The 19230-nt window shown below is 42.0% G+C and overlaps 1 protein-coding gene across 1 annotated transcript; it reads right to left on the reverse strand.

Annotated features, from left to right (window-relative positions):
* Positions 1-14708: 14708 nt before the first annotated feature.
* SOSTDC1 (sclerostin domain containing 1) lies at positions 14709-18872 on the reverse strand. Its single transcript, XM_074849195.1, has 2 exons — positions 18609-18872; positions 14709-16377 (listed from the first exon to the last, which is right to left on the reverse strand). The coding sequence occupies exons 1-2, from the start codon at positions 18811-18813 to the stop codon at positions 15962-15964; spliced, it is 621 nt and encodes a 206-aa protein (XP_074705296.1). The 5' UTR covers positions 18814-18872; the 3' UTR covers positions 14709-15961.
* Between the last annotated feature and the right edge of the window lie 358 nt (positions 18873-19230).

Raw genomic sequence — 19230 nt, forward strand, 5'->3', positions numbered from 1 at the left:
AAAGAATCCAGCGCCCGCCCGCTCGCCTGCCCCCAGCGGGGACAGGGCCCTACTCCTCGCCCGCTCTGCGCTACGCGAGGCCCCGCAGCGCCGTGCAGGCCCAGGCGCGGCCGGGCAGCCCCGCGGCACCCGCCTAGACCCCGGGGCGGGGTGGGGGGGGCGGCACCCACCGCCTGGGGCACCCCGGTAGGGAGACGCCGAGCAGTGCAGGAGCCCACGCGGGAGGTACCGTAGCAGCCTTTGGCCCTTTAAATGCCCGGCGCGCGGGTGACTCCCCAGAGCGCATGCGCGGCCGGGCCGGGCTGCTCCCACCTGCGGCCAGGCCAGGGTGGGGGTGGAGCGCGCGCGGCGCGGGGGCCGTTAGGGGCGGTGGCCGCGCGGGGCAGGGCGGAGCGTCCGGCGGGGTGTGCCAGGCCTGCCCGGCTGTGCCAGGCCCGCTCGGTGTTCCCCCGCGCTGCGAGAAGGCTGCGAGCCGCTGCCTCTGCGTGGCCCGTGTTGGGCTCCGCTGATCGGGGGCGGGGCGGCCTCAGTGAGGAACTAAATCCCTCGTGTTCGGAGCCGCGGGGAAGGCGGGCCGAACCGCGGGCCGGGCGGGCCGAACCGCGGGCCTGCGCCTTTCTGCGGGTCCCGGCCGTGAGAGGACGGATTCTCCAGAGGCTGGCTGAGGTCGCCTGCCAAAATCTGCCCTTAGTCCGAGGAGGGAGAGGCTGAAATAGCAGCACTTAATTCACTGGGAGAAACGGATGTTCCAGTCACTTTATGGTGTTACTGTAGACGGGAGCTGAGACGTGTTGATAGAAAATTCCCAGGGCTGACACCCATTAGGTGGCAGAGGAGGCATGCTAAGCATGACATCATGTCACACATTTATAATCGAAATAAGTCTCAGGCTGGTATGTCTGTCTTCACTGTACATCTTAAGCTGTAACCATGAGTGTATTTAAATACTATTGCTACACTGTTCTTACCTGAAAGTTTTGGACATCTCACTGTAAAGATAGCTCAGCAAATCTGAAAGAACTGTTGTGAACTTGTTGCTGCTTATCAGGGAGCGGCGAGGGCCAGCCACTCCAAAAGGGAAGGGGAGCCTGGAGCGGAGCACGCTATCAAGACAGGCGAGAACAATAGCCTCACTGACAAGGAACCAGGATGCTAAGCGTGAGCCAGGGTCAGGATCGGGCCTTCGGAGTCAGGCATAGTCCAGGGATCACCCAGCAAGGTCTCAGTGAGGCGGCAGGTCCCAGGGCAAGTCAGGAAGCTGAGACAGTGGGTGTGGGTCAAGGTCAGGGAGGCTCCAGACCAGGGGCAGGCATAGGGGGCCAACAATAAAGACTCTGCTTAAAAGTAGCTCCCAAGGGAAAAGGAGGAAAGGAGGGTCAGGCCCTTGCTTCTAGCTTTCTTCATAACAGCTCTTATTAGTGGAAGAGCTGCCTTTGGACTTGGCAAGCCAAACTGCTTAACTCAGCCACCTAAACTTCCTGAAGGTGGGTGCACTCAGGGCCCTAACACTGTCCTCTTTGACAGTATTTTTAAGAAAAAAATCAGTGTCTTGCATGCAGGCTGTTCTAAAATGACCAGAGGCTTTTAGAGCCTGCAGGATTTTTTGATCTTTATATCTTTGAGAAGCTAATTTATTTACAGATTTTCATGTTTTTCTTAGTTGTGTTAAGAGGAACACATACGGAGACTTTTCTGAGGAGTAGGTCTGATCAAAAAAGCAGCATGGAAGAAAGTTTGTTATGTCCCAGCTGGGCTGCTTTGCCAGTGACAGCTGTGGACTGGGGTCATACAGGATCACAGAGGCATCATAAGCAGGAGTCATGCCGTAGAAGTGAAGTGGTCCCTGCTAGCAAAGGCACAGCTCACAGATGTCCTTGATACCTGTGATAACAGGAAAGTCCTGGAAAATTGCATAGTACAGTGGAGAACATAGGCACTTTACATGCAGGGGTGTCTTGGCAGTTAAGACAATGAACAGAAATCACATCAGCTCGTACCATGCAGGGAAATGTGAGAGGGGCTGATGGCAAACAAAGGAAAACATTTTAAATGAAAACATGCAGATATGCCTTCTAGATAGTGATGTCTCCAAAATCTTCTGTAAGGAACAAATGTATTATCATGGGCATTAAAAGAAATGGACATGTAAAAAAGAGGAAATAATATGAGTTATACAGATTGCTGAAAAACTTCTGGAATGGAGACCCTTTTCACCACTGAAAACATTAGCTAGAAGTTGAACTGCCTTCCTTCTGACAAGTGTTGGTCTCATTGTCTTCAGGATTGTTTATCATGTGGGATTTTTTTTTAGAAAATCCATTGGCTCAGAAACTCTGTTTACCTGTTTCTTTTCCTTTTCAGTGGGTCTTACATTTTTGTTTTCTTGGAAAGTATTTCTCTACACCTAATTCCTGACTGATGACATACATTTTTCTGTTATCTCTTTTCAGGACTTTCAAGTTTGCCCTGACTCTTTCCCTCTGTACAGATTGCCATCCATTCAGCATCACTTCTTTGTTATCAGATGCCCAAAATGAATTTTTCTTCTTAAGGTAGCCACCTCCAGCATCCACAGTCATGTTGGAATGTATAGGTTACATTATTCTGACTTCTTCTGGCAGCAGTTCTATACAAACACATTCATGGCAGGTTTTTCTGCAATATTCCCACTTTTTCCATTTTTTTCAGTGTAATAAACATTCCGAATTCCTGAGTCTTCATACTTCCATTCATAAAGAGCACAGACATTAGTAAACTGTAGCTGATTTTCCAGACTTTTTTCTTGTTTGCATTATTATGAGCAAAATAAGCTCTTTTTAGTTCCCACAGCTCCTCCCACTGTACATTGGTTCTGAGACGTAGGCAAGTAGGACATTCCTAAACACAAACACAACCTTCAGAAATATTTTCCCCTTCCTTCTTGACATTATGGTTTTGCACTTCTCCTACTCCAACAGTCTGTTGTGCCTAGTACCTTCTCTCTTGCCCAGCCAGTATTTTCCCACTTCATTTCTTTCTTGCATATTAATTTCTTTCATGAAGGATAAAATGCAAGAAAGATTGAGGAAAGAGGATCACATGCCAAAATTGGTTCCGTTCTTGTTCTGAAGCCCATATTCCATATTATGCTAGGTGAACGAAGTTTGATCTGTCCAGAAGAAATTGTATTTGGTAATAACTTTGCTGGATGCAGACTTCAGCGTCATGAAGTATGTTGTATATTTATGGTGAGACTTGATGATCCAGCCAAACAGCACTTTGAAGCTGCTTTTGGCTACACTCGAACATCAGATGCTTCAGAAGTTTTCATGCTTTCCACAGTCCCTATGGAGTCAAAAGATTTTTGTCTTGTGTTGACAGCACCTGTTAGTTCTTCAAGAAGCTCCTCAAGCTTCTTGAGCCCCGAGAGATTCTCGGGGTCTTGGTTAGACTGAGCGTTTTACTGCTATTTCTCCTTTTATTTTCTGTTTTCTTAGACAATGACACAGAAGGAAGAGCATATTTAACATCATTAGCAATTTATGCTGTGTCTTAGCATGAGTTAAGAATATTGGGATTTTCGGTTTTACATCTTTTTAATATTCATTTGATAGTAACATGCTATGAAACACAGCAGCATTTTGGGAATAAATAATTTGCTTCAGTTCCATTCCATTTTGCATTTTTTATTGAATCAATCTAATAATTTGGTTACTGTTCATATGTGTGCATGCTCATATATAAACTTTTGAAGTGGGGTAAAAAGTAAATTCACAGATAATGGAAGAACAATTTTACACAGTTTTTAATTGGATAAAGAGGGACAGAGGCAACATTTTTGCCTCAAAGCAAGTAAAGAGCAGGCTAATCCATCATTTCTGTGCAGGGGTATAACATCTGAAACCACAGTAGTAGTTTGCAATTATGCAGTAAATATGCCAATCATATGTTTGAAAAGTGGTTTTTTTCTTTTTTATTGAAGAAAGAAGATATGTACAAATTGGAATCAAATTACAGAAGTGAAATTCATCTGAAAATTTAACTGCTGGGGAAAAAAAAAAAAAATCATCTGTTTCTATGACTGAAACTCATATTAGTGTTTCCAGAGAACATTAAGTTATTGGAGTGGTAGAAATCACACTGAAAGGTTTTTGTAAAAAATTAGTAAAAGAGAAAAATTTCTTAATTTAAAATTGCAATTGAGTCTTCTGTAGATGTGATATAAATTAACTGAGAAATTGTCCCTTTTTCAAAATAATTTCTAAGCTCTTGAAGTATTTTTTTTAATGCAGGCAAAATAAGATTAATTTACCTTTTATTGACCAGCAACAAGGTTCACTATGGTGTGTTTTAAAGGGAAATGCATGCAGTCAAGGAACATTTTTTAAATGAAAGTGAACTGTAAAAGCAAAATTACAAAAAAAATACAGTACTTCCTACTATGGTAGTTCAAGATCTATAAAAGACAATATAAAGCTAAAAATATTTACAATATGAGAGCCATTCTTGCAGCTAACACAGTATCTGCAGCATTCTGAGCAGTGATGCAGGCTTTTAGCCAGAACCTTGTGTTTGCAGGATTGTATTTCACTGATTTTATCCAGATATATAAGTTATTACCTCGGTGGGGGCAAGCCATAAAACGAACGTCCAGAGCTGTAAGTAAGCAAGTAGAATATCAGTTCTCTTTAGAGAGTTTTTCTGTTCAAGTATGATAGCAGTCTTGGCTTTCTTTAAGTCATCAATGACTGTCTCTAATTGTTGAAGTCACGGATTACAGAGACAGACACAGGTTCTTTGCATATCTAAAGAAATTAGAACATCCCCAAAAGGACAGTATTTCAGGTTTTATCTCGCATGTCTGTTGCTATTTGTGGCAGTTTACACAAGATCTCAAAATCTTAGGCATCATCGTCATTTCCACGTCTATATATGAAAAAAAAAAACTGAGAAAGCATAGTCTGGGTAGGCATTTTGTTTCCAGATATTTTATTTTAGTCCTGATTGATCACTAGAAAAAATAATCATGTGACAGTTTTCTTTGTGTGAAGAGCATACTTCACAATCTTTTACTTGTTGCCTATGACTGAGACCTGATCGACCCTCCACATAGTCCTTTTGGGCTGACTTACATCTTCACTGTGTCAGTGTTTGTTGCACAGCAGCTGCTTCAGAGTATTTGCTCTGTGGTGACAGTGGTTCCCAAGTCAGTATCATGTCATAGAGAACGTATAGCTTGAGGCAGTATAATAGATGGTGGAATGTTGAAAAAGGCAAAACTATTTTCCCTCCAAATCAACACCTTCAGGGAAATCTTATCTTATTTCATATTAGCATATTTTTATGTTTGTAATTTTACAAATATGATTGCAAAGTTATTTCTTGCTCTCAGATTCTTTGATGAAAGATGCTATAGATGTGTGGAATACTTACATATAAAGTGTTGTGCTATTGATTTACTCCCATTGCTATGTGGAACTGAGATCAAAACAGTGTGTATTCAGCAAGGGAGTTATACACATGCATAACTTAAATGATGTAAATAGTTGACTATCAAATATCAAAGAGTGCTTACATGCCTAATATACAGTGTGCATAGAATCGCCTATAGATCAGACCCTAAGTGCTATTGCCTTCATATGCAGTTCTGCAAAATATTTCTGATGTATGGTTTTGATTTTTGACAAAATGGTGTAACGGGCTATAAATTTTAGTTACTAAGGTAGAAGCGTTACACGATTTTTCATTTAGTAGTTGAAGCGTAAATAGAGAATATGAATGCTACAAATGTAAAGGAAATGTGGTCTCTGAACACAATGGAGTGTTTTCATACTTGCACATCATTGTAGGTAAGTGCTGAAAACCTTATGTTGAGTTTCACGTGTTGTATCATGTGTGTTTCATGTCACGCCTTTGGCATTGTTTCACATGGTTCTGATAGGTACATTTCTTCCAGAGTCTATGAATACTTAATATACAGAGGAAGCATCTTGCTTATATTCTGTGCAAGTGCTAGAGAAAAAATTGACAGAGATTTCATTTGATGTTTGACACCCATTTTAAAGCTTCACCCAAAAATGTATATTCACCCTGGAGTATTTATCTGTTCTCTGCTCAATAATCCTTTAGGCTATTTCTCAGAGGTGTGGAAGGTTAGTTCAAGAGCTAATGAGTATTGTGTGTACACAAAATAGAAGAATTTAAAGATAAGAGAATTACCCCGTAGTATCTAATCCGATAATTCATGAGAGTGGGAGTCCCTGACTGCAGGAGTTTTTGTGAAATTCAGAAAGGTTAAAGTCTTGAAGAAAATCTTCTATGTCTTTAGGAAGTACTTTGGCAAGTAGGGAATAAGGTGGAGGCCTCATGTAATTTTTCATTAGAAATGGTTGACTAGTCTCAAACATTTGGCTCTGGGAGGGTTTTCGTAGGTTCTAGGTATGTTGGTCAGATGTTAAGTAATACCAGGGTTGGGTAGGCCTATCTGCTAAGCTTTAACATCACTATTTATTATTCTGGTTTATAGGAATTGTTGTTTGGGGTGTTCAACTGTCAGAGTGCATTGTATGGTGGCCCTAACAAAGATTAAGTCATGGAAGTTGAGGGACAGAAATCCCAGAGGCTGTCTTCTACTGTCACTGTGACTTCACAGCAGGCACCAGCCATTGGGAGAGTGCCCTATCATCTCAGTAAAAAAATAAGTGTTTAATTTATTCTTTTTTGACAGGTATCTGGAGAAACAGTTACCTCTGAGGAAAGACTAATGGTGGTTTCCTTTTCCCAAAATGATTCAAAGCAGAGATAGTCTATGAACTGGTTAAATATGTGGTATTAAGCCACAGATGCCAGTGATACAGAATGATGTAGTGAAACATTAGAGAATACTTAAGAGCTGAAGTTAGATCTGGAATAGGGTGGGGATTTTCACTGCTCTGAATCTTTGTTTTAATTTTGGTACCTGCCTAATATCATGCCCTGTTTTATTGCTTTACCATGTTCTATGTTACCTCCATGAAACGTTTGTGAATGAATGTGAAACCATTTACCAAACAAAGTGATGGAGAGAGTCAAATAACACAAATGAAAATCTGCAGATTTGGTATGAATAAAAGTACAAGCTTTACTATTTATTACTACACTGAATGTATTGCTTCTGTCATGTTAGTAATGGTCCTTACCCTTAGAATGCCAAGAACGTTATTCGTTAGTCCCATGTCTGAAAAACATAGATGAACTCACAGAGTTCGTATGGGAGGGATTCCATCTGTGTTTTTACTTAACAAATGAAGACTGGTCCTAGCTATACCATCAGGGGCTGAAATTGCAGCAGGTAAGAGAAGATACTATCCAACACAAAAATTGGACTTTGCCTTCATTGTGGATTTGTATGGTACACATTAGACAAAACAATCATGTGGAGCTAGTTCGTTTTTCTCCTCTTCTTTTGAATTTTTAGTGTTTCATTCTCACCTTTTTGGCAGTTTGTAAGGGAAGTGCCTTAAAATGCAGCCCGCCTCATGGAAAGGTTTGTGAATCTTCTCTTTCTGAAGGTTGCTTTACAGTGAGCAAAACCTGCAGGATGGTAGTCCCTTAAAACAGTAGTCCTGTCCTAATCCCTTCCCTCATCCTTTGTTGGCTTGTCCAGTTCTAGCATGAAAATGTCAGATTGGAAAGGGTCAATCCTTTGATCCTGTTCGGTTTTCTGAAAGATCAAGGTTACAGATTTTTCCCAACTGCAGCAATGTGGCTACCTGTCATGCAGCAATTATGTAGAGACTCAGCCTGTTTAACATATACCACTGAGCAACCATCAAAGGTTAACCATTTTCCAACATACTAATCTGGCTGGATGCAAACCAACTGCTTAATGAAAAATGCTCTGTATCCTGTTACTGTTTTTCTGAGTAATGTGGTGCAATTCATCTGACTTTAAAAAATTCTTCCTGACACTTACCTGTGCCAGTACACTTGTGTTTCCACATACATTGTTTTCTTCAGTACTGAACACTTCAGAAAATGGATTTTGTAATGCATCCTTTTCTTTTATTTTTTGTGTGGGAACAGAATTGTGGGACAAGTAACCTAACTACCAGAAAGAAAAGTTTGGTCATTGAGACACCATGGGAAAGAGGATTTAGATTTTGCCAGAGCCAGAAGTTTCAAAGTGGAGGGCAGAAGCAGGCAGATTTACAAGGGGCTGTGGTGTTTGAGTAGATAAAGAGTACCACAAAGTACTGCATTCTAAAGACTCAGACAGTGGCTTGAATGGTCTGTCTAATGAGGGCTTTTATGGAAGAATTATGCAAAAAGTATTCAATTAAGCAAATAAAAATGGAAATCCATCTTAATATTTATTTTATTCTTGGCAAAGGATGTTGCAAACATTTTTTTCTGGCAGCAGTGTCAAGATTCATAACTGATTACAAAAAGTTCAAAAGAAAATACAGGGTCAATAGTTGCAGAGCACCGAAAAGAGGTTTTATGGATAACTCACTACCTGTATTCTTAATGGTGTTGTTCACAAAATCAGATTACTGTAATTTTATAAGGGTAACACTGAGAGGGAATTAACTGATAGATTTTATGTAGGTTGTAAGCAGGATTTTGAGCCAAATTCTTCAACAAAGAAGTCCAGGTGTGTGGTAGACTGATAGCTTTCTAAGAAACCTGTATGTGAACCTCTTCAGCTTAGGTAGTATTCTTTCTCCTCAGAAAGAGGAGGCTGTGGTTACCCACCAGAAGATATTACCAATGCAGTGAAACCTGAGTTCCTGTGAAGGTGTCAGATTCTGAAGTCTCCCTGACTTGCCCTGGTTCTGTATGGAATGTGTGGTGGTACAGACACACTGTGCTGTGTGTTCTTCCCTTTGCATGGGAAGAGAAGACACAGAGACAGTCAGACATGGTTATCATCTACCATGCGAGTTTAGACTTGGCAGTCTATTAAATCCCAAGGGTAGCATGTGCATTGGCTAATGTTTGGCTTGGCAATCTGCAGACTGAACAAGTCTTTTGAAGTCTCATGAAAAGTTGTGATGATCAGGAGAAAATGAAGGACATGCAGCACATGCTGTCCTCCACATGTCATTTTGTGGAATTTTTTGATCCGTTTTGTCTTCTTTCTCCGCCTCTAGACACACTCACATTCAGACATTTCCATATCTGAAAACAAAAGATTCAGTGCAGTGATACAACCTGCTTCTATAAGCTGTTCTGGCTACCATCCTAAAAATTGCAGTAAAGATGTACAAAAGCAAAAGTTTCAGCAGGCTTTTTCAGTGGAAAAAAAAACGCCAAGTGATCCTTGCTAAAACCAAAACTTTTGCAGCTTTACATTTTAGAAACACTCAGACCTCTGTTCTCCATCCCAGCTTAATGGCCATAGGGAATCTAAAAGAGCTTTCTTCAACCCATCCCAAAAACAAATGAATAAATAAATAAGTAAATAAATAAAATAATAATCTAACAAGCAACAGATGTTTAAACTTGCTTCAGCTGCAATTAAAGTCTTTGTGCTACAGAGTCTGTTCTAAAGCTCTGCATAGTCCCTCTATTTCTCAGTGGCTGTTCTTGTGGTAGGGCTAGATGAGTACTTTTCTTCTTAGGCCTTCTCCCTCAACTCTTCACTGTTTCATATAAAAGAACTTTAATGAATGTGCCTGGTTAGCTCTTCTTTAGCCCACCAAAGCATCGGACTTCACAGACTGCTTTATGCTTTTACTAAGTTTCTTTGCAATTTCCTCACAAAGTCACTTCTCACTGGGGCTAACAAAACAAATCAAATGTGGAACTCCTAGGTCAAGTTAGAGCATGACTTTTCATCTCAGTAGACAAAATTAAAAAATTATGCATTCAGTCATTCTAAAAAGAGATTTTAAATATTTCTGTATCAAAAAGCAAGTGTGCTGTAGTAAGTGTAGTTAGAACAGCTAAGGGTTTAAACAATGAGACAGTAATACACTATTGTACAACTACTAAAATAGGGCAGGGGACACGAAGTAGACAAAGTGTTCAGCAAAACTTTTTTAGATGATTTAATATTTTTTACTTAAGTAGATGGTAACAAAGATCACTTTTTGACAGCAGTTGTCTTTGGGGTTTAGTAAACAGAACTCTATTATTGTTGCAGTGTATTCTGACTTAGGCCTCTTTTCCAGGGAGCTGATTTTTATTTTCCTTTACATTCATGAAGTACTGTATCCCACAAACAGCACAAATTAAAGTCAGTGGTCCCGATTTTTGTTTATATTAAGCTGTCCTCTGTATTTCTTTGTGGTTGTATAGGGGCATTAAGACAGCCTGAACTCCAGGTAGGTAATGTAACACTACCTCATTCACTATAATATGTTGTCAAACCAAAGTGAGTTAAGAAAAAACAAATTCCCAAAATGGAGTTACAGTCCAGTGTTTGTAGGATTTTTCTCAGCAATTGGTAGAGACTAGTTATTTTCGTGGCATGTAGTTTGATGAGCATTAATCAACAATGAAGAGTATTTTCTTGCATGGAAGTACTGAGGAAGGTAGGTGTTTGAATATTAACTCAGTGGTAGGCAATATCACTTGTAAATCACACTTTTCTAGGGTGTCAGTCCACATAGCTCATACGATGAGTGAGCTGAAAGGCTGGATGTCTTTCAGAAAGATACATGGGCAGGCTTTTTGTTGTGGGGGCGACGTTCAGGCAAAACGAACAAATCCAGTGACAGAATGTCTGCTTAACTCATAAATCTCTAGAGAATTTTCAGTTCTAGCCTGGAGCGATGTTTATATATATGTCAATGAACTTAAAATCAAAGCCCCTTGCCTGGCCTACGGGAAAGGAAATGCATCATGAGAACAGGATACCTTCCAAGACTAAGGATTCCTTATAATTTTCCAGTGAACACCTCCAGGTTAATACTGTAGCAACAAGACTCTCACAGTGGAATGTATTGAGCAGTCCTTTCTTGATTAATGCCGTACTTCTTCAGGAAGGATATAAAGGTCAAGGTTAGGAGGACTACAGTGATTTACTAGCAGAAATCTGTTAGGTATTTTGAAGGGTGTTAATCAAATGTCTGTTTTATTTCCAAACAAATGACTGAACTTGGATTGGGTGATTTGGATGCCAAGGCTGCTGAAAAGGAGAGCACAACAGATTTGTTACTACTACTAAAAAACAATAAATGAACTTCTCAAGGGCCTTTCTCGGCTAGTCTGCAAGTGTCAGGCCCTTCTGACTTTCAGAGTTGATAATGTCTTAATGACACACACTACCTACCACTGTCTTTACAGAGTGTGCCTCTGAGTGCTACCATGCGATCAAAACAATCAGCATCTGGCTAAGTTTGTTTCTAGTGATGTCTAAGGAAAATTGATTTCCATTCATTATAAAACAATTTACCCCTTAGCTGGGGGCAGTTTTCATCAACTCAAAAGTATTGAAATAATGATGGCAGATAACAGATTATTTCTAATTTTTTTCACTTCTAATATTCTAAAGAAGCTAGCTAGTATGAGAACTTCTTATAAAATTTTTAGGTTCATTTTAAGATGTTTGAAATGCTTTTATAGAAGCCCCTGGATGTAGTGATCTGCCCGTATGATAGGATATTATTGAGAAAGTCAACTTCTATGTATTCTTAGTGTAATAAATCTAGGCTATTTAGTGGTCTAATTTGTGTAAAAACTTACCTGATCTGCCTCTACATTGTACTTTTGCAAAATATTTGCATGATTCTGGTATCTATTTGGCTTAATATTTCAGGTGAAAACTAAGAAAATTCTAGCATGTTTGTCTTTCCTTTTTAACTGAAACAAACATAAGAAGATGTATCATATTTTAAATTATTTCCGTTTAAGCAGTACTATTTTCTTCATTGAATCTTTGAGAAACTTTAGCTAGATTCTCCACTGTAGATATGAGAGCAATGGCCCATATCCTACCCACTGTAACTTTACATGTTGGAGGCTCCCCACATAGAAATAACTGATTGGATGTTGTACTGTGTTTAAGTGTGAAGGTTTTGGAAGCAGGGGAGCTACAGGGGTGGCTTCTGTGAGAAGCTGCTAGAAGCTTCCCCTGTGCCTGACAGAGCCAATGGCAGCCGCCTCCAAGACAGACCCGCTGCTGGCCAAGGCTGAGCCCATCAGCGACAGTGGTAGCGCCTCTGGGGTAACATATTTAAGAAGGGGAAAAAAAACTGCTGCGCAACAGCAGCTGAAGAGAGGAGTGAGAATATGTGAGAGCAACAACTCTCAGACACCAGGGTCAGTGAAGAAGGAGGGGGAGGAGGTGCTCCAGGCACCAGAGCAGAGATTCCCCTGCAGCCCATGATGAAGACCCTGGTGAGGCAGGCTGTGCCCTGCACCCATGGAGGGTAACGGTGGAGCAGATCTCCACCTGCAGCCCGGGGAGGACCCCAGGACCCCACGCTGCAGCAGGTGGATGTGCCCAAAGGAGGCTGTGACTGTGGGAAGCCCACGCTGGAGCAGGCTCCTGGCAGGACCTGTGGCTCCGTGGAGAGAGCAGCCCACGCTGGGGCAGGTTTGCTGGCAGGACTTGTGACCCCGTGGGGGACCCACGCTGGAGCAGCCTGTTCCTGAAGGACTGCACCCCGTGGGAGGGACCCACACTGGAGCAGTTCATGAAGAACTGCAGCCCGTGGGAAGGACTCACGTTGGAGAAGTTTGTGGAGGACTGTCTCCCATGGGAAAGACCTCATGCTGGAGCAGGGGAAGAGTGTGAGGAGTCCTCCCCCTGAGGAGTAAGAAGAGACAGAAACACCGTATGATGAACTGACTGCAACCCCCATTCCCCGTCCCCCTGTGCTGCTGGGAGGAAGGAGGTAAAGAAATCACGAGTGTGGTTAAGCCCAGGAATAAGGGAGGGGTGGGGAGGAAGGTGTTTTAAGATTTGCTTTATTTCTCATTACCCTACTCTAATTTGACTGGCAATAAATTATTACTTTTCCCTGTGTTGAGCCTGTTTTGCCTGTGACGGTAATCAGTGAATGATCTCTCCCTGTCCTTATCTCCACCTACAAGCCCTTCGTTATTTTCTCTCCCCTGTCCAGCTGAGGAGGGGAGTGATAGAGCGGCTTCGGTGGGCACCCGTCATCCAGCCAAGGTCAGCCCACCATGGATGTACTCATATAATGTCTGGATCCTTGGATAGACCCCTGTGAGTTCACACATAACAGGATGAAACAGAAGACAGATTGTATAGGTCAGACTGAAGCATGCAGAGCTAGGAGATGAGTCACAAAGAGTAACATTATTCCTTAAGAAAATTCAAGATTAACATATTTCTAACACTCCTTTCCTGCAGATCTCCCCTTACAAAAGACCAAAGTCATGGCCAAAGAAAAGACCATAGCTAACTCAGGTGGTACTTCAAAATGAAGTCACTGCTGATGGACAAAGCTCCTTCTGGCTTCCCTCATGTTCCCTCAAATACGCCAGCCTTAGAGATGGGCCCCATGGACCTTCTGTTGCTTGTCCAGCAAAATTTCATGAAGTCATCTTAAAGTGTGTCAAAGTATTCCCCTTCAGGTAGTTCTGCGTGAAAGGACAAACTAGGAGTTATTCTCTCTATTGCTAAACGCAAACTCTTATTAAATGTGCATATTGTTCCTACAGCCAAACTTCACTGACTGTAGAAGAGTCATGAGCAAGATGTGTGGGGTTCTTCACCATTCTTATTTCTGGGAGTCAAACACAGAACAGGCAGGGCAACTTTACTGATGTGTAGTGACTATTGGCTTTGAAAATAATTTCAGTTAGATTTTGGTCCATTACCTCAGTCTTTTGTGCATTATCATCTTGAAGAAGTAGCTGGAGAACAATTTAAAAATGGATAGATATTTGGCATTCAGGAATAATCTTTCCCTCATAGAATGGAATGAATGAGAATATAATGTCTGTTAAAATAAAAAACTATGATATCTGTAGGTCCACTGCACTGATGTGCCTAGGAGCAACGTCATGTCAGCTGTCTCCCTGCTAACTCCTTTATTCTTCATCTATCCTCTTAGGCTTAAAAGAAGCACCTTTAAGATCAGACAATTTAAGTATAAATGATCTCTGATCTCATCATTCTGATATTTTCATGATCACAGAACTAAACTTGAAACAACTAGGTCATTAATGCAATGTTTTTAATGGTACCATCATGTAGATCACTTAAAATTGAAAAAAAAAAAAAAAAAAAAAAAAAAAAAGGAAGTATATATCTTTCTTACATATAGCAGATTTTAAAGAGAAATCTTGAAAGTAGCTTTGAGGAAAAATCATTAAATTTTGTCAATAAAATTTAGGATTCGGTAAGTCAAGCAGTAGCAGTGATTTTCAAACAGTTCTACATTGATGGCCAGGGAAAATCTGTGCCAAGAACTTAATGGTGAATCTTTTGGAATTATTAAATGCAAAATGGAATGAGATAAAGAGGTCAAAGAGAGCTTGTGTGCATCCTTATCAGGCAAGACTTTTCATTATTCTCTTCTTGTGTAATCTTTTTCTGGGTGCAAAAGGGTCGTAAAAGTTAATGATTTAAGAACAGCAGAATCTCATGATGAAATCTTGCCCGTAGTATTTCAATATAGTTTGAAAGATTAAGAATAGGTGATTCATGGACTATGTGTTGAAAGGTCAGTTGGTTACTATATATTTCCTGATACATTCTATAAGAATTTGTGGATAATGTGCAGGACTCTATTGACTCTATGGGAAAGATGAAACTGCATGTTATTTTTACCATTAGTCTTTGACTTGTTCATTGCTAATGAAAAGGAAAAAAAAAATGGTAGTATCTTACTAGCTTGTAAAACTTCCCAAACATACACTTCTGCAATGTACGACTTGAGAATTGTTTAATAAGAACCTGGCTTGGACCATTAATAAGCACCATCTGGTAAATGGCCATATAGGATTTTTACACCCAAAAATACTCCACAGAAAGATTGTTTTAATGTTAAACATCATGGATAGATTTTTTTTAACCAAATAACGTTCTCCCACTTTTTGAGACTGTATGTTGTGACTGATTAAAATGTGTGCATTTTCATACATAGAGCCAGACAATACAGTATTTTAGGAGTGTTTATTTTTGTAAAAAAAAAAAAAAAAAAAAAAAAAAAAAGAAATTGAAAGGAAGTCATCATATTCTGTCTTTTGATTGCACACTTTTAAACAAAAATAATACAGAGTGGAGAATGAAAAAAAACAATTTTTATGTTGCTACTTCAAAATAACACCTAAGTCTATGAATGTTCAAAATGAAAATATATATACCAAGAACGCTAAAATGTCTATTTTACATTATCTACAAAATGTATGTTCTAATCCAGCCACAAATCATGGGAAAATACTTTGATACATGAGAAAAGCTATAAACATAAGAACATTTTGGAAGAAAATAACACACATAAAAGCTCATTAAATAATTACAACAACAAATAAATAGTTTGTTCAGCTTTACTTTTTGATTGCTGCCATGCATATTTTAATTTTTGGTATATTGAGATAAGAGAGAGGTCAGCATGCAAGGCATTTTTTTTAGAATGAATCTGAAAGCAGATACTAGGTGTTGTATTTTTAAGCTGTTGTCAGAAGTTCATAAAACATGATATAGAAGGCAACAGATGTGATAACTGTTCTCACGAAAACACACAACAAAGCATCTTTTTACAAAATAGACTTCAGTGAATATTCATGGCAAATTTTCTTTGCCTCCATGGCTGGAGAAAATGTAAAAGTTTATAGTGTGGGCTTGGAAGGCTTATGTTATTCCCCATCTTGAGCATTTGGAAAATCACCCAAAAGGTCCATATGCTGAGAATGCCCCTTTTGATTTTGGTCAAAGCAATAAGCATGTAGTGTCAACTGAGAACACAGCAATGGCAGACTTGTCTTTAAGCAGTCAGAATGGTAAAGCAAATGGTTACAGGTGAGTTCAATTTTGGCACGAGGAGAGGGAGATGAGACAGGAGAGAATGTCTGACTTCTAACTTGTACTATGTTTGCTGGATTTACTGGCTCTTTTCCTCTCTTTGTGATGCTGGATAGGTTTTGCTTGAGAGGTTCCCTCGAAGTTGTGGCTGGACTCATTGTGCTGCCGGGTGTATCGTTTGCACTTGCAGGCCGTGACCACAGTTATTTTGTAGGTTCTTATACTTCCATCCTGGCACTGAAGCTGGATCCTCTGGGTGCGAGTTTTGTCATTGACACATCTCCACTCTTGTGAGCTCCGCCTGCTCCAGTACTTGGTTCCATAACCTCCCCCAATCCAGTTGGGGAGCAGTGGCAGAGGGAGGCATTCGCCAGCACACACCAGCTCCTTCAGTGGATTGATGCTGGTGCACTGGCCATCTGAAATGTACTTGGTGGATCTCAGTTCCCGACAGCCAACTTGAACACGATCTGCAGAATGCACAGAATAATAAACACTGAGATTCAGAATGGAGAGATTTCCTTAACCAGTCATTCTCACAATAACAAGCCAGGCTTTGCAGAAGTTAAAGGCGGCTGTAATCTTTGCAGGACATCTCTTTATTGTTGGGTCCCCCAACACAAGGGCCTCAAGCACTGATGGTATCTTTGGGTATTACCACAGCATAAAGAAATCATAATGATATGCACTTCAGCAGTTGTGGTAGAAGAGGCAATTTTATTCTCTATCCGTCTTCTCAGGGACATACCTTTTAGAAGAGAAAAAATGCCCCAAGGGAAGAAATGTTTCCTGCTTGTTCTCAGTCTAGGGAATCTGCTCTGTGATGTTTACAACAATTATGTTGGATCATTAGCAAGGGGGGAAATAGCGCTTTGGAAACTGTTTATATGCTTTTAAATTAATTTCAAATAGTGCGTTTCTTCTCATTCCACGGTTACAGTGGACTGAGTCTCCCATGAGCGCTGCTGCTCTGAACACAGCTACTGCAGAAGTGATAACAGCTGGAGTTACCAGGGAATGGTGTTCTGCATATAAACTTTGAATGATTAGCAGTAACGATTTCAGAGTGGTCGTTTTGCCCTCGGGGTAACAACATCTCTGTATCTGTAGTAGTCTTTATATTATACGTAACATAGAGGATCCTGCAAAATTCTCTCAGGCAGCTGACATAGAATCAACATGCAGAGCTTCTCATACGGGCATGTTTGTACCCGTCTGAATGTGCAGCTCTGCACCCTGCAATAAACACAACTGTTTATTTCAGTAATTACACTTTGAAATAAACGCCCACAGCGCGCTTAATTTTAATAAGCAATCTTTACTGGCTGTGCTCTCCCTCTTTCTGAAGGACAATTACGGCGCAGATTCTACACACAATGCAATTAACTAACGCCTTTAAAATAGAAGTAATTACTAGAAACATTTTAGAGTGAATCATAAAAGGCTTTGAAGGTGCATCTACATATCACAGCTACAGGCTGCTTCTGTTTCTACTTGGATTTTTGGAAGCAAGTTCTGAACAGAGACACTGAGTTAAGATTACTTCACCCTGTCGCCTGTGTCTCAGGATGGGCAGCCAGAGGGACTGTAAATCTGCAGGCAGGTCCGATGGGCTGTTCACAGGGCTGCTCTCCTGCCTGCCTTGCAGGAAAGATTCAGGCTCGCCTTCCCGCAGCTGCACTCAGGAATGTACCTGGAAGCAGCTGGTCACAGATTTGAGTTTGTCTCTCCTTCTGTTTTTATGTCTTTCCTGGCTCAGCTTTTCTCCCGTGACAGCTCACTGACAATGAATACCTACTGGGCTGCTCCAGTAATCTCATAATGATGCGATGTTTCCTGTGCACTTAAACCCTTAACATTCATAGAAGCTGACACACCTGGCTTAGCTGAAAGGTATTGGTGTCACTTTTTGCCTTCACTTTCCAGGGATGACGCTATTTTTATCGAATTGGTGGGGGGTGGGGGGAGGGTGCGTGCGTTTCTCTATTTGGATTTCTTTCGTTTTAAGGAGGCGGGCAAGGGAGGTAAGAGATAAAGTCAGCAGGTTTCCAGATCCCCATGTATCTGACGTATATACATAAAACTCAGCAGGAAAAGACTAGATATAAAAAGGCAAGTTAGAGCAGAGATCATAGGTAAATTATGAGCTGATTTGTTTACTTTTGCTGGAGGTGTTAAGCAGGTAAGTGCTACAGCAGGAAGTAAAACTAAACAGCGGGCACAAAATTCAGAGTTTTTTATTGCATTTGAAAAGTAGCCCGGACACCTCCCCTGCCCGCAGTGGGAGGGCGAGTTAAGAAAGCGAGCGCTTTGGGAATGTCTCTCACTCCTTCTCCTTTATCTTGCTTCCCTGTCCGGATGACCCGCAAAGCCCGGCGCTCCTGGGTGAGCCTCCCCCGGGAAGAACCCGCCCGAGAGAGCCGGTCCCGCCGGCCTCGCCCGGGGGGGGACGGGAGCCTCTCCCGGGGGCCGCCCGGCGCGGCAGGTCCCGCCGGGACCCCGCCGCCTCTGCCCCTGCCCCGCTGCCCCGGGCGCTGCTCCCGCGCCGCGCCGCGCTGTGCTGGGGGGGGCGGGGAGGGGGGGGGGAGAGGGGCGCCGCGGCCGGGGGGGGCCGGGGCCGGGCCGGGAGGGGCCGGGGCGCCGCCGCTGGAGGGCCAAGGGCTGTGGGAGGCGGGGGAAGGGCCGCCGGTCGGATACTCACTGTTCCGGTCGGCCCCGGCGCTGGTGTAGTGCCGGCCTCCGTTCCTGGCTTGATTCAGCGTGCTGTTGCTGCCTGGGCTCGCTGCAGCAGGTTTAACGACGTGCGAATAAAGGATCTCTGTGGCATCGTTCTTGAAAGCCGAGTAGCTTTTGGTGAAGATGCAAGCTAGGAGAAAGCCGTAGAAGTGAATGGCAGGGAGCAGCATGGTCGGTTCAGTCTCTGCCTGACAGAGCTGGATGAAATCGTTTTCTTCTGCTGCTTCTGGGCAACTCTGAAATTGCTCTTGAAGGTTTCCTTTATATATTCAGAGAGGCTTGGCATTCGTTCAGGTGTAAAGTTGTGGATAGCTTCAGAATGAAAACCCACAAAAGGGGTGGGATCCCTACATGAGCCTGCGAAGACCTTTTACCAATAGGAGAGAAGACTGCAGTAAAGGAGGAGTTAGATGCACTCATTGCAGGATTCCTATTCGGGGCTTTGGAGGGTATCAGAAACTCTTGGGCAGCACACAGCAGCATTCGGGCTGAGATGTAGAGGCTGCCGGCTCTGCCCTGCCGCTCCGAACGGCCCTGCGTGCCTGGCGATTTGTGTGATGTGACTAACACGGTGTCAGAAAGAGTCT

The sequence above is a fragment of the Strix aluco genome, chromosome 1 (genome assembly GCF_031877795.1).
Source record: "Strix aluco isolate bStrAlu1 chromosome 1, bStrAlu1.hap1, whole genome shotgun sequence".
Classification (NCBI taxonomy): Eukaryota; Metazoa; Chordata; class Aves; order Strigiformes; family Strigidae; genus Strix; species Strix aluco.